General features: G+C 40.7%; 2 protein-coding genes across 4 annotated transcripts in view; one reads left to right on the top strand and one right to left on the bottom strand.

Annotated features, from left to right (window-relative positions):
• Positions 1-5,156: 5,156 nt before the first annotated feature.
• Positions 5,157-21,912, bottom strand: LOC308104455 (LITAF domain-containing protein-like). 3 transcript variants are annotated; one of them, XR_013934824.1, is made up of 6 exons: positions 21,793-21,912; positions 19,065-19,171; positions 16,589-16,636; positions 15,610-15,766; positions 15,271-15,473; positions 5,157-5,390 (listed from the first exon to the last, which is right to left on the bottom strand). XR_013934824.1 is itself a non-coding variant. In XM_080454872.1 (5 exons), exons 2-5 carry the CDS (start codon positions 19,156-19,158, stop codon positions 5,479-5,481), a joined length of 405 nt encoding a protein of 134 aa, XP_080310998.1. In that variant the 5' UTR covers positions 19,159-19,171; positions 21,793-21,912; the 3' UTR covers positions 5,456-5,478. The 3 variants fall into 3 exon arrangements, 2 of the variants coding, with proteins under 2 accessions (XP_080310998.1, XP_080310997.1); XM_080454872.1 differs by lacking the exons at positions 5,157-5,390; positions 15,271-15,473; positions 15,610-15,766; positions 16,589-16,636 and adding exons at positions 5,456-5,584; positions 5,837-5,993; positions 6,812-6,859; XM_080454871.1 differs by lacking the exon at positions 5,157-5,390 and having other exon boundaries at positions 15,226-15,473.
• Positions 21,913-27,420: 5,508 nt separating this feature from the next.
• tekt4 (tektin 4) overlaps positions 27,421-27,437 on the top strand; it is a gene marked incomplete at both ends in the record, with an annotated part of 4,514 nt that continues 4,497 nt past the window's right edge. Inside the window, one exon of the mRNA XM_080446355.1 lies at positions 27,421-27,437. This exon is cut by the window's right edge and continues 514 nt beyond it. Coding sequence (XP_080302481.1) covers positions 27,421-27,437 — 17 coding nt within the window.

Raw genomic sequence — 27,437 nt, forward strand, 5'->3', positions numbered from 1 at the left:
ACATATATGTCACAGTACGATTGGAGAACCACGATTGTGTGGTTGCGGCCATATACTGTTACTGTATGTGTGTGCACTTTATTTGGAAAGCCTGGCTTGTGGCTCCCTCTAGTGCTTTTTCTACAGAATTGCTGGTTGAGTGGTAAAAACAAGCGCGCTTTCTTCAATCGTCCTGGTTCTCCAATCGTACTGTAACATATACACTCAGAAACAAAGAAGTTGGATTTTCATCGTAGCCGATGGCAGCCATATTTGATTTGGCCATTGCGCCATTCGTGGCACTATGGCGGACGAGCACCTCTGTGATTTTTCATGTCTAGGTACCCATTGTTCAAGTGAGAAATTCTCCTACCACCAAATTGCGAACGGGTCTATAGGGCAGGTACAGGACTACTGTGCAGATAATGTAGGGAGATAATGGCAAAAAAATGAATATCCTAAAAAAGTATTAAAGCTACTCATTTGAAAAGGCTATCATGTTTCAAAGTACTTATATGGACCCTACAAACAAAATGGTGCCAAAGAGATTTTGCAACCTTTCGTGTCCCTGACTTCTGGTCTGGCCCATGGACTATATGAAAACAGTTACAAGTGTACAAATGCTATAATTCAGCAAAATGTTGAATAGGTTCTCTTTCTTTTCTTTTTTTCTGGGGAATATGTAATGAAAACCTGATTTAGCAGTACCTCATGCTGGCCACTTGGATTCAGTGGTGAGCCACAAAATGGTGCAACATGCTGCACAGCAAATAGATTAAATAGTGTGACCTGTGTGGGGACTCCTTCTTTCCTTGGTGTTTGTTTCGCCTTGATTGCGTCTAAACCAACCCTAACATTTAACTTCACTAAAACTATGCCTAAACCTAACCCTAGCCTCACAGAAATAATGCCTAAACCTAACCTCAAAACCCTGTCTGCCTAGGCGAAACTGCTCATTTTGCTAGGGTTGGATGGCTCAGGGTTGAGGACAGAGTACAGCAACTTGCAATGGGCCTGGTCTACAAGATACACCACAACATTTGGATACCCATGTACCTGCATGTCTAAATACTTCAAAAACGTAAATGAAGTCCACAATCACAACACCAGAGGCAGCTCCACTGATCATGTCCAACCCAGATTTGCCACAAACAAGGAAATTAACTCTTTCTCATGCTATGCAACAAAAATGTGGAATGCCCTACCAAAAGGAGTATAGGAGTGTAAAACCCTACTCACTTTCAAAACTGCCATAAAAGAACATCTTCAGGAGGCTGCAATTCCAAACTGGCCCCTGTCAAAGTCTTAACCATACACCCCCCCCCTCCAACTGTTTATTGTCTCCGCCAGGCCGAAAGGCAAGGCGAGAGAATATGTTTTACCCTCCGTCCGTCCGTCCGTCCGTCCGTCCGTCCGTCCGTCCGTCCGTGTGTCCGTGTGTGTGTGTGTGTGTGTGTTAGTTAGAATAGTCTAACTCCATCCCTCAAAAAATGCAGTTCGCTGGGCTCATTTAAAAGAGCCTTAAAAAATCACCTTTCAGGAGGCCAAAGGTGGAGGTAGTACCATTTTCCCGTTAGACAGCAGACCCCCCCCCCCCCTGTTCTTGTACATATTTTTTTCCCCTCTTTTTTATTTTTTTTGTTGTACATAGTGTTATATATTGTTTTTGGCTGTTTATTTTGTAATGATATTTGAACTGTGGTGCCACTATATATGCCTATGAATTAAATACCAAGGCCCTCATTGGAAACAAGTCCGCAAGGACTTTTATGAACGGACCTGTTAGACAAAGTATTTTAAATGTAACTGTGCTGTTTTACATTTTTTGCCTAATAAAATATTCAATCAATCAATCAATCCGTCTGTCACCAGCTAATCTCCGTCACCGTTGGCTTGATCGCAGCGAAACTGTGCACACACACTCCCTGGATGCCAATTCCGAACTTCTGCCCCAAATTTTTCACATGGGCCTTTTATAGCACCACCAGGAGGCAGATTTGTGCAAAACATATTTTTTGACAGTACTCCTACAGATTGTCCAAAAATCTCGCAAATCGGTACACAGTATCTATATAGTCATTAAACAAAACTTGTCATTCAGATTTTTCATATTCCATCCTGATTGGCTAAAAATGGCTTCCAAAGTTTGCAGGAGTGCTCCATTTTCAACAAAATGCCTCAAATCATGAACACAGCATGCAATTTCGGTGAAATTTTGCACGCATATTTCCACTATGCCGAGAAAGAAATGTCACTTGAAATTTTTCAAATCAGCCTCATGGTGGCGCTATAACAGGCCGATTCATGTTTTTACCTATAACTGCACCGATCTGTGTCAAACTTTGTATGCGCACTCCCTAGAGGTCAAGGAAAAACCTTTGCACTGCATTTTTCCCATCTGCCTTTTATAGCGCCACCAGGAGGCCGACTTATGTAAAACACATTTCTTTATATTACTCCTTCCGATTTTATCCAAATTTCACGCAAATCGGTACACATGATCTCCATAGTCATGTGATCAAGACGGATGTGTTTGATTTTTCATATTCCATCCTCATTGGCTAAGATTGACATCTAAAGTTTGCAGTAGTGGCTTGTTTTGAACACAATTCCGCAAATCATGAACGAACCGTCCGATTGCGGTCAAACTTTGCACGCACATTCACACTATGTTGAGGAACAAATGCCACCCTTTTAACATTGGCCTGTTATAGCGCCACCAGCAGGTCTAATTTAGCAAAAGAAAATGTTGCACAAAATGCCTCAAACCATGAATGCAGTGTCTGATTGCCGTGCAAGGCCTAAGAACAAATGGTACCCTTTAAACATTGGCCTATTAGCGCCACCAGGAGGCTACAATAACCTACCTGACCTGGCGGAGATCTGTGCTCCGAGGAGCACTTTTTCTAGTTGTACATATTTCTTGTTTTTCATACCAGTAAACTGTTGATTGTATGACTTTCTGAATAGTAGTGTATCTGTCTGTCTTCTTAAATGTCATCATTCATGATTTGAGTGCGTGGGGATCTCATTTTAAATAAGCCTTTGTGCTTTTATGAGCGATCCAGTTTAGAGGACCTTTGTATTGTGAATTGTACTTCCAGGTACTGTAAGTACAATGTATTTTCTAAATAAAGTATTCAATCAATCAAACACCGGAAAAAGACTCTCCGGACGCTCTCTGTTCAGCACCCTCTGGTGGATATATTTGTAGACATGCATGTAGGCTACATAAAACAGACAGACAGCCTCATTTTAGTTTGGCTTCAAACGGTTACTACTGTAACTACCTACTGGAAGTCAACAATGACTCATGTGAGTTTAACAATCAAGTTTTTCTAGGATTAAGTTTACACACCACAGCGAGCACATAGGCTACTTAAAATCATAACTTCTGTCAAGCTGGAATTAAATGGATGGGGGATGATGGACACTATTGATAAGCTTTTTGTTCCTGGTCTATTTGGAAGTTTGTCTGCATCCGTTGCTGTTCCTACGATTCTATTCAGGACAATTTTGATACTGTATTATTCTACTCTATTTCTTCTAAAGTTTTTATCCCGCGATTTTTGTAACCCATTTTTTTCACCCGGTGCCAATTTCCTAAGTGATCCTGGGCGCTACACCAGCCCTACACCAGTATTACACCAGTCACCCCACAGTAGGGAGGCCAGGGCCGAGCTCATGCTTCCTTCAGGCATGAGAGCCAACTGACCTTCTTGTCACCTGACAGGGGGGAGTTTCCCTGGTTGGACGTAGCGCGTGGAAGGAACACGTTATTCCAACCAGTTCCCTTCCCCTCCATCAGGCGCCCCGGCTGTCATGGGGGAGGCGGTATAGTGACCAGGATTACTACATGTTTTTGTGAGGGTATTAACTACCCTAGGAGACACGGGGAGAACATGCAAACTCCACACAGAGTAGGCCCTTTCGCCAACCCCACCTAGGGTATGGGCACTGATGACGCGGAGGAGAAGACACGCCCCCAGCGCCCACAGCGTCGAACCCAGGACCTTCTAGCTGTGAGGCGACAGCGCTACCGACTGCACCACCGTGCCTCCTATTCTACTCTATTTCTATATACTGTATTGGTGCTGTTCCTTTTTTTCCTTACCGCTTTACTTCCATTGGAAACTGAATTCAGTAGCTGAGTGATTCACTCTGTCAGTGACTAATCACCATCATCAACATTGACAATTACATGTGCCAATAATCAGTTTGTAAGTCAATGTATAGCCAATCAAGTCAGCTTTTCCCAACTGAGGTCTGGTTAAGATGCCTCCCTTAAAAAAAATGCTTAAAGGAGTAGTTCACCCAAAAAATGACTTATTTTCTATCAATTGCACACCCCATGAAGCCTTGAATCCATGGATTTCTTTTAGTTTTTGTCACATTCCTAAGCTAATATTTTCTATCTACTACTTATCTAATCTACTTTGTGTCTCCTACCGGCTAATGTATCCGGTAGGAGACACAAAGTAGATTCTTTGTGTCTCCTACCGGAAATACACCCGGTCATCAAATTATTGGCTTAGGAATGCCACAAAAACAAAAATAAATCCATGAATTCAAGGCTTCATGGGATGTGCAATTGATAGAAAATAAGTACTTTTTTGGGTGAACTCCTCCTCTAACCTTTTATCTTATTAATCTAGCACTTTTATTGTTGCGTTTTTTTGTTTTATTTATTTATTGTTCTTAATCAAGTTGGTTCCTTCCTTTTCTTTATGTAAAGAGATTTTGGGTACTCAGAAAAGCGCTATATAAATCTGAGCTATTATTATTATCATTATTATTATATATCACATGATAAGAAATGTATCTTGGCCTTTAACCATTCAATGCTTTATAAAACAACAGTAGCATTTTGAAATCAATTATTTGACAGACAGTGAGCCAGTGTAAAGTTCTAAGAACTGGAGTTTATTGGTATTAGTAGTAAGGACTCAAGCAGCAATGTTCTGAATCAACTGCAGTCTTGATCCATGTTTTAGTAAATACACTGTAAAGACACAGTTACAGTAGTCAAGTCTACTGAAGATGAATGCATGGCCAATTCTTCTAAATCTTGCCGATCACAGGTTTAAAGAAGTAAAGAAGTGGGTGAAATTCGTTTTCCATCGTTATTTCCGTAGAAGAAAGAAAGGGAAGAAGAAGATGTGGGGGGGGGGGTTAAGGAGATCAAATAAGAAAAAACTAAAAAAATTATCTACATATTTACACATAGTACCTGAGATAAGATATAAAGGTGCGTGATTATAGACCTGCTAGTTTCACTATTTTTGAAACTTTTGGGGAACAAAATATAATTTCTTCTATGATAAGTTTGTCTGATATCATATTGAGAACATACATGCAGACAGTAGATTAAAGCAAGTTATAATTTTGTGAACATTTGTGATCTTTGGCATCTTTGGCACACCTCCAAGGGGGGCCCGGGCCCCAAATTGGCCTTTGGGAACCACTGGGGGGGGGCTTCAGCCGGGCTTCTCTCCTGCTTCACGTCCGTTTATAGACATATATAATGTTGTTGCATTCAGGACAGCTATGTTCCACATCCTTGCAAGGGTCAACACAGAATGGAATTAAAAAGCAAGGCCAGCATCTAAAATAAATGAAAAGAGCATAGTTTGTTTTGGTTTAAGAAAGGCGGAAGACAAGGTTAGATAGGGAAAAAAAAGGTAAGAGACAAGCAATGTGCGTGTGCATGTGCATGTGCATGTGCATGTGCATGTGCATGTGCATGTGCATGTGCATGTGCATGTGCATGTGCATGTGCATGTGCATGTGCATGTGCATGTGCATGTGCATGTGCATGTGCATGTGCCTTTGTGTGTGTGTGAGGGGACTGACTCACCCAATGATTGCAAGTCCGCCACAGGTCAACCAGGTGAGCAGACCAATTCTGTGGGAGGTCCTGGTGACGACACTGGCCTGGCAGTGGGGACAATTCATCCGTCCGGGAACATCATGCAGCTTTGGCTGTATCACCACCACCTGTGTAACTACAGGGGCTGTAGGGACAATGACAATTTAGTTACTACTCTACCATCAGTGGTGAACAGTAACAAAGTACTGTTTTTTACTTGAGTACTGTTCTTAAGTTTAAAAAAAAGGAGTATCTGTGCTTTACTTGAGTATTTGTATTTTTGGCTACTTAAAGACTTTCACTCCACAACATTTCAAAGACAAATACCTTTGATTCCACTACATTTCTGTGTAATTATGAATTAACTACTTAAGCCCTATTTCTAATATAGTGAAAATAGTCGATCTACAACCTCACAACGCATCGCGATGTGGTGCGTTGTGAGCTTGTACATTAGCTCTTTTATTTATATTTCTTTTATACAGCTGGAAAATCTTTTAATTTGGGGGGATTTCGACATTTCTATACAGCAAATTAATTATATTAAAGAGAAAATATACTTTGTAATTTGTACTTTTGAATGAGCATTTTTTAAAGCATGTACTTTTGAATACGTTTAAAGCAAGTATTTCAGCATTTTAACTCAAGTACAAATTTGACAGAGCAACTTTCACATGTAGTTGAGTAATATTTGACCAGTCTATACTTTGACTCAGGTACTGGGGTTGAGTACTTTGTCCACCACTGTACATCACTCACATGCAGAGAGAATAGAATACAAAGATACATTCAAAGGAGAGATAGGGAGAACGTGAAGTGAATGAGACCACCTTGTTTTTCCTGCTAAGCAAGTGGTTTGGGTGGAGACAGGTGAAACTTGGATTGTGTGGCTGTTCATACATTTGACTGAATGTAAACAGTGGAGTGGGTGGTGGGGGTGTTGAGGGTAGGGTTTATGCTCACCAGGTTGTACAGGATATTGTGTTGCCCCATAAGGTCCAGGCTGTGCAACTGAGGAGAAAACAATTTAACCAAGAAAGATATATAATGTTATTAATAATATCATTCATATTATTATTATTAATATAATTATTCAAGGACATGAAGAATATAGTAAAGCTACAATATGTGATGTTGTAGCTCAATAGGTTACCAGTATTTTTTTAATGAATAAGGTAGGTTTTAATGCAGGGTGCGTTTTTTTTTTAAAAGTGAAAGCCCACCTGAAAGCCACACAAATAGTACAGAGATAAAGTAGAGATGCAGTTGTGCGCCTCCGCTAGCCAGTTGCAGTTTACATGTCTGTCCAGTAGACTTTGAAAGAATTTAATGAATGCTGTTTGTGAGGTCACAGTGACATTGATCTTTGACCTTTGACCACATGCTTCTATTCAGTTAATCCTTGACTCCCAGTGGACATTTGTGCCTAGAGCACCGAAGTCCTGACGTCACTGCCAGTAGAGGGCGCTTTTCCGTAGGTTCGTGGCTTTACTTTTTGTGTTGATATCCTCATTGGGGAATCTTAAATCGCTCCATATAAGAACTGTGTTCCAAAAATAAACACACCACCCTGGCGATTTTACTCATATGGATATGAAGCATCGACTGAAGGTGTAAATGTACACATTTACCCAAAGAGTTAACACAATATAAACAATAGAAACGAGTCAAACAACCCAAATACTACATTTCCCATGAACGCGGCTGCTGTAGGGACAGTGATTTCAGACCCGGAAGTAGTAGTTCTTAAAACTTTTAAGGCAGAATTAATTCCATTTTCGCCAGAAACAGGCTGTATAAAATATGAATGAATATCATAAACGATGCAGAGCCACCCCCCTGACAAAAAACGCCAGGGTGGTGTGTTTATGTTTGGAACACAGTTCTTATATGACGTGATCTAAGATTCCCAAATGGGGATTCAACACAAAAAATAAAGCCACGAATCCGTGAAACAGCGCCCTCTAGTGGCAGTGACGTCAGACGTCGGTGCTCTATGTCATTCCTGAGATATTGCGTTCACGGCATTAGGACGGACGAACAACCCGAAAACATAATACCTTCGGCTGTGGCTTTCCACCGTTGTAGACATAAGAGAAAAGAAAAGAAAAGAAAAAGGCACTCATGCAAGTCTCTGGTCTGTCACCTGTTGGGTACATCGGCTGGGGAGGATAGACAGCTTCACTGAGGTTCAGAGGGGGTCCAGGGTAGTAGGGAAGTGCCGCGATATCACCCTTTTCCATTCTGTAGGTCAGTCTGAGGATGGAGGACAGAGAGAAGGTAAAGACTATGTGGTATATGGTCAAAGTCTATCCAACGAAAACAGGTATTATCTCCTGAGTATTATAATGATGAACAAAGCTCCGGTTGCAGAAGTGGGTTTATAACAATGTCTTTATTGTCATAGAGGCAAAACCATTCCTTACTCGAATGAGAATAGTGCAAATTACATTACAACAAACACACCTTTTATACTGAACAGTAGGTATACCTTCATCTCTTTAACAATGAACTTAGACACGCCTTTACTTTCTCAACAGCCAATAACTTTGTCAGGTAAACTGCATCTGACTCCACCTCTCACATCAGCGGGTTTTTTCAAAGAAATGAATTAGCACAAAACTTTAAACCAATATCTCTACAACAGTTATTTTGCAAAGGTATGACTTTAGAAACTCATAATTCAAACATTACTCCACAATTCATGTACTTCAAGAAATGTCCAGACAGCATAAAAATATGTTTATGTCAACCCAGAATAATAAAATAAAACAGACTTTATGCATGATATCCAATTAAAATTTCATGACTATTTATCACCAAAGTTTTATTCACCTAATTCCTATAAACTAGACCATACCCGGTGAAGGGCGCAGGCGAAAGTAGTTGCAAACTTGGGGTTATTGCACGTCCTGTCGCGCGGTTTCTCCCCCCCCCCCCCCCCCCCCCCACGGGCACCCCGTCCCCCGTCGCGGAACCCCCGCACGCGCACACACACACACACAGGCGCAACAGTGTGTCGCGTGTGTCGCGGCTGGATTGGATGCGACGCATGCGCAGTTTGATCGGGCACAGACGACCCAAGACAGACACGACGCAAGACAAACAGAGGTTACTCAAATTATAGGAAGATACTTTTTGAAGGGTAAACCAAATGATATTATTTAATATTTAGAAGTGATGTTTCTTCATCCAGTTAAACATTTGACCATTCTCTGTAACTCTAAACAAACTAAATGAGTGATCATATTTAACCCAAGATACTATTATATTTCCACCTAAAGTCTTATTTACCTATTTTACAGTTTTTTTAAAGGATCTTACATTTTACTATTTCTCATCCTAAGTCTACTTGTCTGGGGAATCAGTAAAAGAGAGGAACTCATGATTTATGCTATTTACATTGGTGACCACCCTCTGTTCTCCTTATCAAAGTAGTTCAGTTCTTGGAGCTTCATCAGGTGATGTACTCATCACACCTTTCAATGTAAATGTGAGAACTGATTAGTCTTTTGTTAGGCAAACTCAATCACTTTTTGCTGGCACAGTGGACTTTGAGTGAGACATCATTTTCTTTAACCTAGTTGCTTATTATTAAACCAATGTGTTATAACAAAATAACCTGGTAATAATATTCTCATGTGTAATAACTACTTTTAGTCCTGGATCTACCACAACTACAAACAGTGAGAGAGATAAAGAGTACAGCCAAAATGCCAGTTCCCTTCCAAAGGTCATAATAATGGCTATTCATCAGGTACAGCCATATGAGACTTACTCACAACAAGCCATGATAAGAGATCATCTTTATTGTCTAAAATGTGGCTGTAAAAGTGACCGATTGGCCAAGGCTCCAAGAACAGTCAAATATGCTATTTTGGGGGGTTTATTTGTACCCAACCAAATTGTCCACCAACAGTTAAAGCTCAGCAAATAAATAACAAAAATCAAAAATAAGACTTTACAAAGATATAGAAAACGAACATACTTGACAGCAAACTAAACTAAAGAAAACAACCTATAGGAACTTTAAACAGGTAACACCCTTAAACAAGGGCCCTGGTAGCTCTCCCCTAAGTGCTTACAGCTTGTTGCTCCAAGTCTAAGTGAACTCCTCAAACCTGTAGCATGCCTGCTTTTTAACCAGGTGGGATAAACCAAGCACCATGAAAGTAATTTGTATCCATTATCTCAAACCAGGCAAACCAAGGCCCATGAGTTAATCTACTTTACATAAATGCTTCTTAAACATATTGTCAATGAATACCCTTCAATACCTATTTCAGGCACCAAACACATACAAGCAAACTGCTACACAACATTAACAAACACCCCACCTCCTTTACAGTACTTGGCACGTTCCACCCCTTCTTAAACCAAATGGACTACCACTGCTCTGTTTAGGCAGTTACAAGTCAGATTCAGAGGGTGCCAGTACTGCAGAGGAAAGACCAGATGACAAACACATTTCAGATCAGTTCTAATAAACGGTGTTTAAATAAACATACAGTTTGAACCCCTGAAGTCTGTTATTTCTACATTTGAATGAATACAGGTAAAAATCACATCATGCTACAAACTGTCCCTCGCCACTTATATGTCTATGTATAGGGCACGGGCTGCCCCGTGACAGTGGCAATCTTCCTTTGGCTTCAAAGGTTGGTTAAAAACACATCACAATAAGTCACAATAAATAAAAGTAAACACAACATGCACATTACAGACAACATTAACGGGCAGTGTTGTTGTCACGAATTTAGCAAACATATTGCATTTGGTTTGAAAACCTTGTAAATGTTCTTCTTAGTTGCTGCAGTGGCCTTACAGCATCTTGCCGAGGGCAGTTTTATGAATTCTTTAAAGAGAAAATGAACAGGATCAGACACAATTTGTCCAGTTTTTTGTTTACCTGGATGTTATATATGCATCCCAGTTGTTCCTGCTCTCAAATACTTTTACTGGCCATGTTTGTAATTCTGAATAGTCTGTTTTTATTCAGAGCCCTCAGAACAGTAACCTTGGAATGTTCACACTGCTACTTGAGCACTGTTTGGTTATGCTAATTTAGTTTTGGGGAACATGTGTTCCATTAGCAGGTTTGGTGATATGGCACTGTGGGAATGAGGCGCAGTTTACGGAGCTAGTTCAGGCCAGGCAACTCAAGGGATTGTGCTAACCGATCAGGTGACTAGTCACATGCACTCTTCTCCTGGTCGGTGGGTTATAAGTAATGCTCTGCCTACCTGTTCAGTCTGGTTGCGCTCTTCTGCTGCGATGACGTGCCGACGCTGCTGCTGCTCTGCTGCTGAGATCCTGCCGGATCTGCTGCCCTTGCTTGCCTACGTATGCTGCTGACCATGAATAGTCTCATCCCACCGCCTCCCCGGCATCCACCTGTAGGCTCTGTTTCTAGATCCCCGTGGGGGTCTTTATTCATTCCCTGTAAATGCTATTTGGCATGTAACATTTATTAAAATCAAATGTTATTCTTACAGGGAGTGAATGGATTCAGATCCTGACGCCAAACTATGCTTCTTTATGCTTCCTATATTTATGCTCAAGCTTGCTCAATAAATATATATTCTAATCCAATCCAAGAGTTGTCTGACTGTAATGAGGAAACTGAAAGGTGATTTTGCCTGTGTAGTGAGCTGCTTCCTATCACACACACGCTTAACATCCTCTTAGCAGACCGTATATTTAACTGTACTTTCCTGTGCTTTTTTGCAAACAGCTAATAAAGTATTCAATCAATCAATCAGTGGGATGGTAAGTTAACTGACTTGTACTGTATGTTCAAATCAAGTTAATCAAGTCAAGCTAAAAAACCGCAAGTTTATATGTTCTGGTGTGCTGGTACGAGGAAATGAAACACAGCACTGTATTCTGTGTGTGTACCTTGCAAGGTAGCATTCCACCCTCATAAGAAGGGCCAGTAATTAAGAGTGAGAGGTTTGCAGTATAGCACACCGATTGACAGCCTTACTCTATAAAGCTGTATCCTATGCATGCAAACTATGAGGGAGAAGAATCTGTTCCACCTAGTCCTACGCAAACACACACACACACACAAAGACTCACACACTCATTAGCACAAACACAAAATCAGTTCTCTTGGCAGAACTTGTTTGCTGAGTTGAGTGGTCAACTCATTCAAGACTGTCAATCTACACGCCTGTTCTTTTTTCTTCAAGTTGATAAAACCGAGAGAGCTTTACACAAACTTTTACATTCATTATGTCCACTTATATTCACTTGCGGGTGCATATGTATATCAAGTGCACACACACACACATACACACTCCCGCACATACCGATACTGTTACAGGCCCTTTTTTTCATATGACATTTTATTATGAGTAAATGGTTCTTTTATAAGAGGCTACAACAACAAAAACTGTTTAAAACATTTGAGTAAAGTTATTGGATACTGGACTGCTGTATAATATTTACTGCGCCATTTGCAAATGAATTAATTTATTTTTGTATAATTAGTATTAATGAGTGGTTCACTACCACTACCAGGTGTTAAAGGTGGTGACATTATTCAAATGATATCTTAGATACTTCTATTTCCCCATACTTTTGTATTTTCCTTGCCTTATCGTCCGTGTTCTCAGCCTTGACTGCCCCCATTTAATCCCAACCAACAAAGACTGAAATCAGGGCGATTGAAGAAAGCGTGCTCGTTTTTACCACCCAACCAGCAATTCTGTAGAAAAAGCACTAGAGGGAGCCACGAGCCAGGCTTTCCAACTAAAGTGCACACACATATATGGCCGCAACCACACACACACACACACACACACACGCGCATGCACACGCTCATGTGTTCAATTTAGAAACAACACTAGAGGGAGCCACGAGCCAGGCGTCCCAACTAAAGTGCACACACACACACACACACACACACACACACACACACACAGTCCACACACACACACACACACACACACACACACACACACACACACACACACACACACACACGCAAGCCAGGATTTTTTCTTCAATTTGGTTTATTGAAAGCATGACTGTTAAGATTTTATTGTGTTTTTATTGTATACTTTTGTGTTCTGGCTTTTGTTTTAGTTTCTCCCTGACACACACACACACACACACACACACACACACACACACACACACACACACAGTGATCCATGAAAAATAACTATTCTGTCCCTATCGGTTCACAACTCGGACGGCGCTGATTCGACTCATCGCCTTGATTGCGTCTAAACCAACCCTAACATTTAACTTCACTAAAACTATGCCTAAACCTACCTGCATGTCTAAATACTTCAAAAACGTAAATGAAGTCCACAATCACAACACCAGAGGCAGCTCCACTGATCATGTCCAACCCAGATTTGCCACAAACAAGGAAATTAACTCTTTCTCATGCTATGCAACAAAAATGTGGAATGCCCTACCAAAAGGAGTATAGGAGTGTAAAACCCTACTCACTTTCAAAACTGCCATAAAAGAACATCTTCAGGAGGCTGCAATTCCAAACTGGCCCCTGTCAAAGTCTTAACCATACACCCCCCCCCCCCTCCTCGAACTGTTTATTGTACATATTTCTTGTTTTTCATACCAGTAACCTGTTGATTGTATGACTTTCTGAATAGTAGTGTATCTGTCTGTTAAATGTCATCATTCATGATTTGAGTGCGTGGGGATCTCATTTTAAATAAGCCTTTGTGCTTTTATGAGCGATCCAGTTTTGAGGACCTTTGTATTGTGAATTGTACTTCCAGGTACTGTAAGTACAATGTATTTTCGAAATAAAGTATTCAATCAATCAAACACCGGAAAAAGACTCTCCGGACGCTCTCTGTTCAGCACCCTCTGGTGGATATATTTGTAGACATGCATGTAGGCTACATAAAACAGACAGACAGCCTCATTTTAGTTTTGCTTCAAACGGTTACTACTGTAACTACCTACTGGAAGTCAACAATGACTCATGTGAGTTTAACAATCAAGTTTTTCTAGGATGAAGTTTACACACCACAGCGAGCACATAGGATACTTAAAATCATAACTTCTGTCAAGCTGGAATTAAATGGATGGGGGATGATGGACACTGTATTGATAAGCTTTTTGTTCTTGGTCTATTTGGAAGTTTGTCTGCATCCGTTGCTGTTCCTACGATTCTATTCAGGACAATTTTGATACTGTATTATTCTACTCCATTTCTATATACTGTATTGGTGCTGTTCCTGTTTTTTTCTTACCGCTTTACTTCCATTGGAAACTGAATTCTATCTCCCCCACTGAGTGTGCAAAGGTTATTGAGTTACTCCCTAAGGAATGTGAAATATAGGAAACGCATGATCTGTGTGTGTGTGTGTGTGTGTTTGATTCACTCTGTCAGTGACTAATCACCATCAACATTGACAATTACATGTGCCAATAATCAGTTTGTAAGTCAATGTATAGCCAATCAAGTCAGCTTTTCCCAACTGAGGTCTGGTTAAGATGCCTCCCTTAAAAAAAATGCTTAACCTTTTATCTTTTTAATCTAGCACTTTTATTGTTGTGTTTTATTGTTTTATTTATTGTTCTTAATCAAGTTGGTTCCTTCCTTTTCTTTATGTAAAGCGACTTTGGGTACTCAGAAAAGCGCTATATGAATCTGAGCTATTATTATTATATATATCACATGATAAGAAATGTATCTTGGCCTTTAACCATTCAATGCTTTATAAAACAGTACGATACGATAATACTTTATTGTCAGTTCACACTGAAATTTGTCTTGAGACCCAGCAGCCATGTATGCAACAATAAACAGTACACACATTTGACATGACACAAGAAAACAAAACACAAGACATGTCATACATAAAGACATACAAAGACAAGAGCAATGTCCACCTCTCAGCCTACCCCTGGCCTACAAGTAGCATTTTGAAATCAATTATTTGACAGACAGTGAGCCAGTGTAAAGTTCTAAGAACTGGAGTTTATTGGTATTAGTAGTAAGGACTCAAGCAGCAATGTTCTGGATCAACTGCAGTCTTGATCCATGTTTTAGTAATACACTGTAAAGACACAGTTACAGTAGTCAAGTCTACTGAAGATGAATGCATGGCCAATTCTTCTAAATCTTGCCGATCACAGGTTTAAAGTAAAGAAGTGGGTAAAATTCGTTTTACATCGTATCGTTATTTCCATAGAAGAAAGAAAGGGAAGAAGATGGGGGGGGGGGGGGGGTTAAGGAGATCAAAAGAAAAAACTAAACAAATAACAAATCATCTACACATAGTACCTGAGATAAGATCACTATTTTTGAAACTTTTGGGGAACAAAATATAATATGATAAGTTTGTCTGATATCATACAGTACATGTAGACAGTGGATTAAAGCAAGTTATAATTTTGTGAACATTTGTGATCTTTCGCATCTTTGGCACACCTCCAAGGGGGGCCCGGGCTCCAAATTGGCCTTTGGGAACCACTGGGGTATGTTAAACAACAAGGATAGTTTTTCAGCTGGGCTTCTCTCCTGCTTCACATCCGTGTATAGACATATATAATGTTGTTGCATTCAGGGCAGCTATGTTCCACATCCTTGCAAGGGTCAACACAGAATGGAATTAAAAAGCAAGGCCAGCATCTAAAATAAATGAAAAGAGCATTGTTTGTTTTGGTTTAAGAAAGGCGGAAGACAAGGTTAGATAGGAGGAAAAAAAGGTAATAGACAAGCAATATGCATGTGCATGTGCCTTTGTGTGTGAGGGGACCCGACTCACCCAACTATTGCAAGTCCGCCACAGATCAACCAGGTGAGCAGACCAATTCTGGGGGAGGTCCTGGTGACGACACTGGCCTGGCAGTGGGGACAATTCATCTGTCCGGGAACTTCATGCAGCTTTGGCTGTATCACCACCACCTGTGTAACTACAGGGGCTTTAGGAACAATGACAATTTAGTTACTACTCTACCATCAGTGGTGAACAGTAGCAAAGTACATTTACTTGAGTACTGTTCTTAAGTTTAAAAAAAAGGAGTATCTGTGCTTTACTTGAGTATTTGTATTTTTGGATACTTAAAGACTTTCACTCCACAACATTTCAAAGACAAATACTTTTGATTCCACTACATTTCTGTGTAATTATGAATTAACTACTTAAGCCCTATTTCTAATATAGTGAAAATATATTATGAGTCACAACGCATCGCGATGCGATGCGTTGTGAGCTTGTACATTAGCTCTTTTATTTATATTTCTTTTATACAGCTGGAAAATCTTTTAATTTGGGGGGATTTCGACATTTCTATACAGCAAATTAATTATATTAAAGAGAAAATATACTTTGTAATTTGTACTTTTGAATAAGCATTTTTTAAAGCATGTACTGTACTTTTGAATACGTAAGTATTTTTTAAAGCAAGTATTTCAGCATTTTAACTCAAGTACAAATTTGACAGAGCAACTCACATGTAGTTGAGTAATATTTGACCAGTCTATACTTTGACTCAAGTACTGGGGTTGAGTACTTTGTCCACCACTGTACATCACTCACATGCAGAGAGAATAGAATACAAAGATACATTCAAAGGAGAGATAGGGAGAACGTGAAGTGAATGAGACCACCTTGTTTTTCCTGCTAAGCAAGTGGTTTGGGTGGAGACAGGTGAAACTTGGATTGTGTGGCTGTTCATACATTTGACTGAATGTAAACAGTGGAGTGGGTGGTGGGGGTGTTGAGGGGTAGGGTTTATGCTCACCAGGTTGTACAGGATATTGTGATGCCCCATAAGGTCCAGGCTGTGCAACTGAGGAGAAAACAATTTAACCAAGAAAGATATATAATGTTATTAATAATATCATTCATATTATTATTATTAATATCATTATTCAAGGACATGAAGAATATAGTAAAGCTACAATATGTGATGTTGTAGCTCAATAGGTTACCAGTATTTTTTGAATGAAGGTGGTAGGTTTTAATGCAGGGTGCGTTTTGTTTTTAAAGTGAAAGCCCACCTGAAAGCCACACAAATAGTACAGAGATAAAGTAGAGATGCAGTTGTGCGCCTCCGCTAGCCAGTTGCAGTTTACATGTCTGTCCAGACTCATAATAGTATGTGTGTAGTGTAGACTTTGAAAGAATTTAATGAATGCTGTTTGTGAGGTCACAGTGACATTGATCTTTGACCTTTGACCACATGCTTCTATTCAGTTAATCCTTGAGTCCCAGTGGACATTTGTGCCTAAGAGCATAGATATATATAAAGGCTAGATGGCTCAAGGGGACGGCGCAAGCGTAGCTCAACCGCGGCCATCTTGCAACAGTCATTCATAACATTATGTCTATGGGGCATATACTTTGAAATAATCATAGCGTGCGCAATTTTCATCCGATTTTCAAACGGTTTGGTGTGTTGTAAACACCAAAGATGTAGTTATGATACTGCATACTTATAATTATAATCATGTTTTTTTTATATATATATAATTTTAAGTATGCAGTATCATAACTACATCTTTGGTGTTTACAACACACAAACCGTTTGAAAATCGGATGAAAATTGAGCACGCTATGGTTATTTTAAAGTATATGCACCATAGACATAATGTTATGAATGAATGAATCAAGATGGCCGCCATGTGGCAACGTCGTACTCCATTGGCCAGCAGCGCGGGTGAGTCATCTAGCCTTTATATATATGTTACAGTATGATTGGAGAACCAGTACGATTGAAGAAAGCGCGCTCGTTTTTACCACCCACCCAGCACTAGAGGGAGCCACAAGCCAGGCTTGTGCACAAACATATATGGCCACACACACACACAGTCACACACACACACACACACACACACACACACTCATGCTTTTTTTGGTTTATTGAAAGCAGGACTGTTTAGATACTTTTATTGTGTTCTGGCTTTTGTTTTACTTTCTCCCTGACAGACACACACACACACACACACACACACACAAAGTGATCCATGAAAAGAACTATTCTGTCCCTATCGGTTTACAACTCAAACGGCGCTGAGTCGACTAATCAGCGCGGGCACTCGCGCCTGGAGGCGCGAGGGCGCGCTTCCTCGGCCTCAAGCTCTATTGAGCCGGCGCGCCTCCGTCATGGACAAGCGTGTGCGTGTGAACGCGTGTTCAGCGTTCCCCTCATAGATATTATGGTTCCCCTAGCGTAGCTTCCTGGTTGCTATGTGGGGGGGAACAACAAAAGACAGGTCCGAGTCGGCGCATCAAAGCCCCGCCTCTCCGCGTTCGCCTTCTCCTTGGAGGAGGAGGAGGAGAAGGAGAGAAGGAGAGGACGGTTTATTACGCGAGGAGGAGGAGGAGGCTCCTCTTCCTCGCGAGCCTCGCGTAATAAACCCCCGCCTCGCAGCGCCGCGTCCTCCTTCTCCTCCTCGCCAGCCTCGCTAATAAACCCTGTCTCGAAAAGCCCCGCCTCGCCCCGAAGGAGCCCCGTGCCTAAAAACGAGCGCTCTGTCTTCAATCGTACTGGTTCTCCAAACGTACTGTGACATATATATATATATATATCTATGCCTAAGAGCACCGAAGTCGTGACGTCACTGCCAGTAGAGGGCGCTTTTCCGTAGGTTTGTGGCTTTACTTTTTGTGTTGATATCCTCATTGGGGAATCTTAGATCGCTTCATATAAGAACCGTGTTCCAAAAATAAACACACCACCCTGGCGATTTTACTCATATGGATATGAAGCATCGACTGAAGGTGTAAATGTACACATTTACCCAAAGAGTTAACACAATATAAACACTAGAAACGAGTCAAACAACCCAAATACTACATTTCCCATGAACGCGGCTGCTGTCGGGACAGTGATTTCAGACCCGGAAGTAGTAGTTCTTTCGCCAGAAACAGGCTGTATAAAATATGAATGAATATCATAAACGATGCAGAGCCACCCCCCTAACAAAAACGCCAGGGTGGTGTGTTTATGTTTGGAACACAGTTCTTATATGACGTAATCTAAGATTCCCAAATGGGGATTTCAATACAAAAAATAAAGCCACAAACCCGTGAAACAGCGCCCTCTAGTGGCAGTGACGTCAGACGTCGGTGCTCTATCTATGTCATTCCTGAGATATTGCGTTCACGGCATTAGGACGGACGAACACCCCGAAAACATAATACCTCCGGCTGTGGCTTTCCACCGTTGTAGACATAAGAGAAAAAGGCACTCATGCAAGTCTCTGGTCTGTCACCTGTTGGGTACATCGGATGGGGAGGATAGACAGCTTCACTGAGGTTCAGAGGGGGTCCAGGGTAGGGAGGTGCCGCGATATTACCCTTTTCCATTCTGCAGGTCAGTCTGAGGATGGAGGACAGAGAGAAGGTAAATATTACAAACAGTGAGAGAGATAAAGAGCACAGCCAAAATGCCAGTTCCCTTCCAAAGGTCATAATAATGGCTATTCATCAGGTACAGCCATATGAGACTTACTCGCAACAAGCCATGATAAGAGATCAGAGAAATGTGGCTGTAAAAGTGACCGATTGGCCAAGGCTCCAAGAACAGTCAAATATGCTATTTTGGGTTTTTTATTTGTACCTAACCAAATTGACCACCAACAGTTAAAGCGCAGCAAATAAGGGAAGGCCTTAAATAACAAAAATCTAAAATAAGACTTTACAAAGATATAGAAAACGAACATACTTGACAGCAAACTAAACTAAAGAAAACAACCTAGGAACTTAAACAGGTGACACCCTTAAAAAAGGGCCCTGGTAGCTCTCCCCTAAGTGCTTACAGCTTGTTGCTCCAAGTCTAAGTGAACTCCTCAAACCTGTAGCATGCCTGCTTTTTAACCAGGTGGGATAAACCAAGCACCATGAAAGTAATTTGTATCCATTATCTCAAACCAGGCAAACCAAGGCCCATGAGTTAATCTACAATTACATAAATGCTTCTTAAACATATTGTCAATGAATACCCTTCAATACCTATTTCAGGCACCAAACACATACAAGCAAACTGCTACATAACATTAACAAACACCCCACCTCCTTTACAGTACTTGGCACGTTCCACCCCTTCTTAAACCAAATGGACTACCACTGCTCTGTTTAGGCAGTTACAAGTCAGATTCAGAGGGTGCCAGTACTGCAGAGGAAAGACCAGATGACAAACACATTTCAGATCAGTTCTAATAAACGGTGTTTAAATAAACATACAGTTTGAACCCCTGAAGTCTGTTATTTCTACATTTGAATGAATACAGGTAAAAATCACATCATGCTACAAACTGTCCCTCCCCACTTATATGTCTATGTATAGGGCACGGGCTGCCCCGTGACAGTGGCAATCTTCCTTTGGCTTCAAAGGTTGGTTAAAACACATCACAATAAGTCACAATAAATAAAAGTAAACACAACATGCACATTACAGACAACATTAACGGGCAGTGTTGTTGTCACGAATTTAGCAAACATATTGCATTTGGTTTGAAAACCTTGTAAATGATCTTCTTGGTTGCTGCAGTGGCCTTACAGCATCTTGCCGAGGGCAGTTTTATGAATTCTTTAAAGAAAAAAAACAGGATCAGACACAATTTGGACAATTTGTCCAGTTTTTTGTTTACCTGGATGTTATATATGCATCCCAGTTGTTCCTGCTCTCAAATACTTTTACTGGCCATGTTTGTAATTCTGAATAGTCTGTTTTTATTCAGAGCCCTCAGAACAGTAACATTGGAATATTCACAATGCTACTTGAGCACTGTTTGGTTATGCTAATTTAGTTTTGGGGAACATGATGTGTTCCATTAGCAGGTTTGGTGATATGGCACTGTGGGAATGAGGAAACTGATTTAACTAATTACTGCTTTCATATGACATTTTATTATGAGTAAATGGTTCTTTTATAAGAGGCTACAACAACAAAAACTGTTTAAAACATTTGAGTAAAGTTATTGGATACTGGACTGCTGTATAATATTTACTGCTCCATTTGCAAATGTATTAATTTATTTTTGTATAATTAGTATTAATTAGTGGTTCACTACCACTACCAGGTGTTAAAGGTGGTGACATTATTTAAATGATATCTTAGATACTTCTATTTCCCCATACTTTTGTATTTTCCTTGCCTTATCGTCTGTTTTCTCAGCCTTGACTGAAACTGAAAGGTGATTTTGCCTGTGTAGTGAGCTGCTTCCTATCACACACACTCTTAACATCCTCTTAGCAGACCCTATATTTAACTGTACTTTCCTGTGCTTTTTTGCAAACAGCTAATAAAGTATTCAATCACACACACACACACACACACACACACACACACACACACACACACACACACACACACACACACACACACACACACACACACACACACACACACACACACACACACACACACACACACACACACACACACACACACACACACACACACACACACACACACACACACACACACACACACACACACACACACACACACACACACAAAATCAGTTCTCTTGGCAGAACTTGTTTGCTGAGTTGAGTGGTCAACTCATTCAAGATTGTCAATCTACACGCCTGTTCTTTTTCCTTCAAGTTAACAAAACCGAGAGAGCTTTACACAAACTTTTACATTCATTACTTTTCATATGACATTTTATTATGAGTAAATGGTTCTTTTATAAGAGGCTACAACAACAAAAACTGTTTAAAACATTTGAGTAAAGTTATTGGATACTGGACTGCTGTATAATATTTACTGCTCCATTTGCAAATGTATTAATTTATTTTTGTATAATTAGTGGTTCACTACCACTACCAGGTGTTAAAGGTGGTGACATTATTTAAATGATATCTTAGATAATTCTATTTCCCCATACTTTTGTATTTTCCTTGCCTTATCGTCCGTTTTCTCAGCCTTGACTGCCCCCATTTAATCCCAACCAACAAAGACTGAAATATAATTAAGATTACACATACACTTACCTTCTGAAGATAGTTTGGGATAGTCCTGCTGCTTCCTGTTTGAGAATAACTTTTGCCAACCGACAACCAGTCTGTTGTAGTCTGAAGTAGTATGTTTGGTGGAGAGTCACCTTAACTGACAGAGAGGTGAAAAGACTTACAGTATTAGTATGGAGGAAGCTGCATTGTCAGCCTTCTGATTGGTCCCTGACTGACTAACCAGCAGGCTCGTTTCACTTTGTTCTATCCTGGTTCCGCCCTGCTTATTTATTTTTGTTTATGTGGAATTTGCTAAAACATTTAAAAACATCATTTATGCCCAGTCACTATACTGCACCTGAGATGTTCCTTTTTACTGAGACCAACTGAGACCAAGCGTCATCATTGCACTTGTTGCATAAATATAAAACTCTGGACCTACAGTACACTCATCATTTACAGGACAAATATTTAGTTGAGCAATTTAAACTGCCCAGCTTAAAACAGCATAGCTGCGCATATTAATATGAGAAAGGATGTGGTTTCCAGTTTTGCTATGAGGAAAGAAAAAAAACAGCTCACTTTAGGATATAGGCTTGAAATTATACTATCACTTGATTTGCCTAAAGAAGGATTATTATATTGACAGGTTGAAATGACTGCTGAGGTGCACTCGAAGGTTTGCAGCAGGCAGAGGCCTTTTGTGGTTTTGCATTTCCTGTATGTGAGCTGCATGTATGAGGCTGTACGTGACATACAGCCTGTATTTATGACTGATAATGTCGGAAAAGGTGGAAAGTAAGGTTTTGGTGTGTGTGTGTGGCTGTTGAAAAAGCCACACCGCTACGCCCTTGGTGAGTATGAGAATTCCACACAAACGGCTGTTACACATATATAAAATTGACACAGAGTTGCTCCAGGTCGTATAGGCATAGGAATGAGAGTTGGTTGGGGTCGGGTGAGCATCAGTAGTACATTTCTCCAGTCAGAGGAGTAGGACAGGTTGTCTCATAAGAGTCATTTGAGGGTTTTAACAAATACAAGTGACATAAAAAGTGTACACTGTAAGGTTAATGGTCAAATTGATTTTCTTATGAGCAGGCCAGTGAGGGAGCCCCTCTGCCCCCTTCCCTTCTTATAACTGACATCTCCAGGCACTATATGTTGTCTTTAAGTTAGGGACGAGACTATAGGGTGGGAGTTAAGTTATTAAGGGGTCTACGGATGGTGATCAGACTTAGACCAAAACATTTCTGTAAATTCCCTGAAGGCCACGGTCCTGCTAACAAGGTTGACTTTGCTCTGAAGTCACCATGGCGGGAAATATAGTGTTTCTCCGTCGCCCAGGGTAAATGCAGTTTTTAGAATTGACGCTTCTGTGTATATCCCGTTCAAAAGGTCCCGATATCGGGGATCTCCTGTCTGTAACCACACCGCTCCAATATAGGTTGGACGGTTCAAATGTGTTGTCCATTGTTTATATATGTATATGTTGGTGTTAATACAAATTAGTACAATCAGAGTTACAAATTAGCTGTTCCCTGTTCCTGGAAAGAGGGAGTCAGAGCCCCACTTACTTGGATTCAGGAGGAAACCCAGCGGGAAACTTGACAACCGTTCCGCTGGTTTTGGGGTTTGGTCGGACTGGCCAGACCTGAATTACCTCCATGTCTGCACTGGAGTGACCGTGGAGTGGGTGCGGTCTGACTCAGAGACTGTGAGGGTCTCAGAGGACATTGTAACTGACCCCCTCATCCAGGTCAGGGCAACAGTCACCTTATGGTATATCCAGGACTCAAGCATATTTCCATGATATTCCATTTAATTGGTAAAATACTTGAAGGTTTGTATTTGGAACTGAGTTTGACCTTGCACCTTTGACCAAGTACTGTAAGCTAGGGAGAGATGTCACCCAACTTTGTGTGGGCTGGGCTCAGCTGTAATGCAATCAGTTCAGAGTTCCTGTCCATTGAGCTACACTAGAGAGTTCAGGTGAGAGGTGAGAGTCACAACAGTCATTCTGATAAACCTTTTGTTCCTTGGTTCAAAGGCATTGACACCCTCTGTCTTGTCTTGATTATCAGGGCAAGGCTTTTGTATTCATTTAAACTAATCAGAGTAATCATTGTTCCTTCCTGGGCAATCAGCTACAGACAGGAAATGTGTAGTGAATGGTTAGAAGCCAGGTCAAGATGACTGAAACAGTAAAATATATACACTTTTATTATTCTTCAGTTTTAGGTCTGCAGTGTGTAGTTAAAATGATTCAAGTCTTGACAACTATGACTTGTGTTGTTAACAAAGAGAAATGTCATTTAAGGAAACTATTCAGTCTTAAAGTAACTGCAACTTTGTTGACTCATTGTATTTCTAACTGCTGTTTGCAATTGTGAATGTATAATGTGTGTGGTCTTAATTTGAAGCTAATAATATGTTAAACAAAGATTTCATAATATGAGCTTGTGTAAAAGTATAGTTTTATAGATAAGGGTTAAAGTAAATTGTCACATGTTTAAATCTAGGCGGATGCTAATTCCTTGTGATGACTGAGAAGGCTGGCCAAGAAGCCTTTTGTTTCTAAAAGCTTGTTTGTGAGTGGTCATGAAGGAGGACTGGGAGGAGGTAAGGTTAGGAGGTAGGCTCTCTAATCCCTTGCCTCCAACAGGCGACGGTGGAATCGCAAGGTTCCGAGGGCACGTTAAAGACTTTATATAGTGCTGGGGAGATGACTGAAGGCCCCCGTGTCTAGTGAAGAATGAGTTTACATTCTACCGTGGTTTCGTCTAGTCGATGTGCCGACTGTCGCCCTGATAGGGGTTGGCAGGCAGCACATGGTGCGTGGATGACAGTCCACAGCACCTAACCGGAAGAGAGGACTCGCGGCTCACCGGTTACAGGCAAGGCTGGTGAAAACGGTTAAAGTTTCTATACCCATAGCGAAAGTGGGATAGGGATCAGACCGTCGGTTTCCTGCTCAGTGTGCCAATCACACTTTGAGTAAGGGATCGCTATCGACTGGGTCAACGGCCGGTCGGGTCGCAAGGCGGTAAATCCATGAAGTGCCAAGAAGGCTTTGGTTGCCGCGCCCGGCTCAATGTACAGTCAGGCCATCATAAGCTGAAAGCGAGACGGAAACGTGACAGTTAAGTAAGCGAGTGGTGCTCCTGTGATCGGTGTCTTTGAAAAGAAGGCACCGGGAAGCAGGAGACTGAGATGTCTTTCCAGGGGAGCCTGGGTAGAGACCTCAGATGGAAAGGGGTCCAGCCTGGGACTGTGCCCTGCTGAGGGAGGTCTAAAGGACTTAAGTGCCTATGACAAATGTTTGTCTGTATAAAGTGCAATGTTTTGGTGATTCAAGTACACTCTGTGACTGATTGGCAATGCAGATGTCAACGTCTATGGAAATAAATACATTTCTGTGGACAAACCCTCTTTCAAACTGGATGCTTCTTATTCTTGCACTTAGGGAATAGTTATGGAATAGTGTTTTTCTTGTCTGATCAAATGGGACCATACAACACTGGACTGGACTAAAACTTGCACGTCTTACCTTTACTGATCACTCTGTCTCACACTCCTCCGCAGAACACTGCACTCAATGAGGACATCATCACATTCACTGTAAAAGCCAGACAACACGTCCTCCCCACCAGACTCAGATATTTCCATCTGGTTCCCCACCACTCAGGTCCCGCATTGCCTGCACCAAACCAATATTATTACCTTTTTCCAGTAACTAGTAATATAACTAATTACTTTCACGTTTTGAGTAATAAATATTACTATTTTCCAAAAGTAATGGGTTACTATTTTCACAAGCCTTGGTGGTACTGTGGGCTTGAGTGTCTAGACTTTGTTAATTCCGGGATCTTGTGTTGCTTTTGGTCCGTTGATATAATGGTCAAATGGATATAAATGTCAAATACAGTATACTGTTTTGAACAATATTAATAGGCTATTTGAAATTTGTTATAGCCTAAATTATTTGGTTCCCACATTCTGTCAAACCATGTGTTGGTGAGGGAGCCTTTTTCCAGAATTATTGTAGTTGAACTGAAGCACTTTATAAAAACTACACATCTTGTAGGCCAGGAACTACCGCACCAGTTTCCTGTTTGGCCAGGAACTACCGTGCTATTAACAAAAAGGAATCTCACGCTGTTTTTAAGACATTATAGGATTTGAAGATGGAAAAACAACAGCAAAAGAAAACACAGTTCATGGTAACTAATGCTCCACTGGCTAAGAAAAACGATCCGATGGATAGTATAAAACAATTAAAAGAACGCTTTTTGAAACGCTTCCGTCTTCCGGTGAAAACAAATGGAATTCTGGCTAATGCAGGAATAAACGAAAGACCTGCAGTGACAGTAATGACCAGCAGAGGTTGCTAAAAATCGTTATTTGTGGACCTGCCTTGTATTACTTTAATATTGAAGGGCTATTTGTGAAATTGTGACTGACTGTGACAAACTTGTTATGCTAATGTGAATATGTTTGGTTTGCATTGAAATGCACTGACACGTGTTCATATGGCCTAGCACTTTGTTTGGAGCTTAACTGCTTCAATAAACAACAGAAGTTGTTCAAAGATTGTGTCTCATTATCAGTTTGAGCCCATGGGAGTGGTTTTCATTTGTCTGTAAGTTATGAATTCATACACAGTAAAAGTCTTGGTGTTAATTTAATTCAAATGAGTGTACAAATGGAATCAAATGGAACCATCATGTCATGTGTACAGTACACTTTTCGGAGTTAAATCAACAATGAGGGTTTTACAATGTAAGCTGCAGAAAAGGGAACAAAACAACTGTTAATGTTGAAAATGCAAATGAAGACTTTTGGGGAGAAAGGATGCAATTACTGGGGGTGAGAAAAAAAAAGTTAAGTAAAGTAATAAGTAACAAGTTACTTTTGACAGGGAGTAATATGTAAAGTAATAATATTACTTTACAAGTAACGAGTAATAGGTAAAATATTACTGTTTTTGAGTAACTTTTCCAACACTGAAAACCACTTCTACATACCATCTCAGAGCTGGGCTATAGGTGCTGACTATTTGTTTTTATATTTGGCAGCCTATAGGAGATACCCACAGACTGGTTGTTAGAGGGTTTCAACAACTTGGGATGCCCAAAAAGGATGCAAATAGACTGGCAAAGTATTGTGCTGTCTCTGCTATAATTGGCAGCCGCCACATTATGGCGGAGACGCTGTTACTTATACCCATTGAGTACTGAGTGACATGCTTATTGTATCATGAAGACATATGCCATGATTTTGTGAATGTAACTCTAACTGTACCTTTAATATTTGTGTCCTTGTCTCCTTTATGTGGACATGAATAAATTGTTATTTGTTAATTGCTAATTGTGTGTGTGTGTGTGTGTGTGTGTGTGTGTGTGTGTGTGTGTGTGTGTGTGTGTGTGCGTGCGTGCGTGCGTGCGTGCGTGCGTGCGTGCGTGCGTGCGTGCGTGCGTGCGTGCGTGCGTGCGTTCGTGTGGCCCCTTTCACACTGAGCAAAAATTTCACCTGACTGATGTCACCTGACTCCAAACTACTCAAGAGGCGAGTAGCCGAATAGTAACCTGGCAACACAGACCAAACATAGCACCAGAGTTGTCAGGCTTATTTTCTTCTCGTGGCTGGTCCAAACTGTATTGTGATAGAATGACTTCTGAGACTTT

This window comes from Gymnoscopelus braueri (assembly GCF_963280865.1).
Source record: "Gymnoscopelus braueri genome assembly, chromosome: 2".
Lineage (NCBI taxonomy): Eukaryota > Metazoa > Chordata > Actinopteri > Myctophiformes > Myctophidae > Gymnoscopelus > Gymnoscopelus braueri.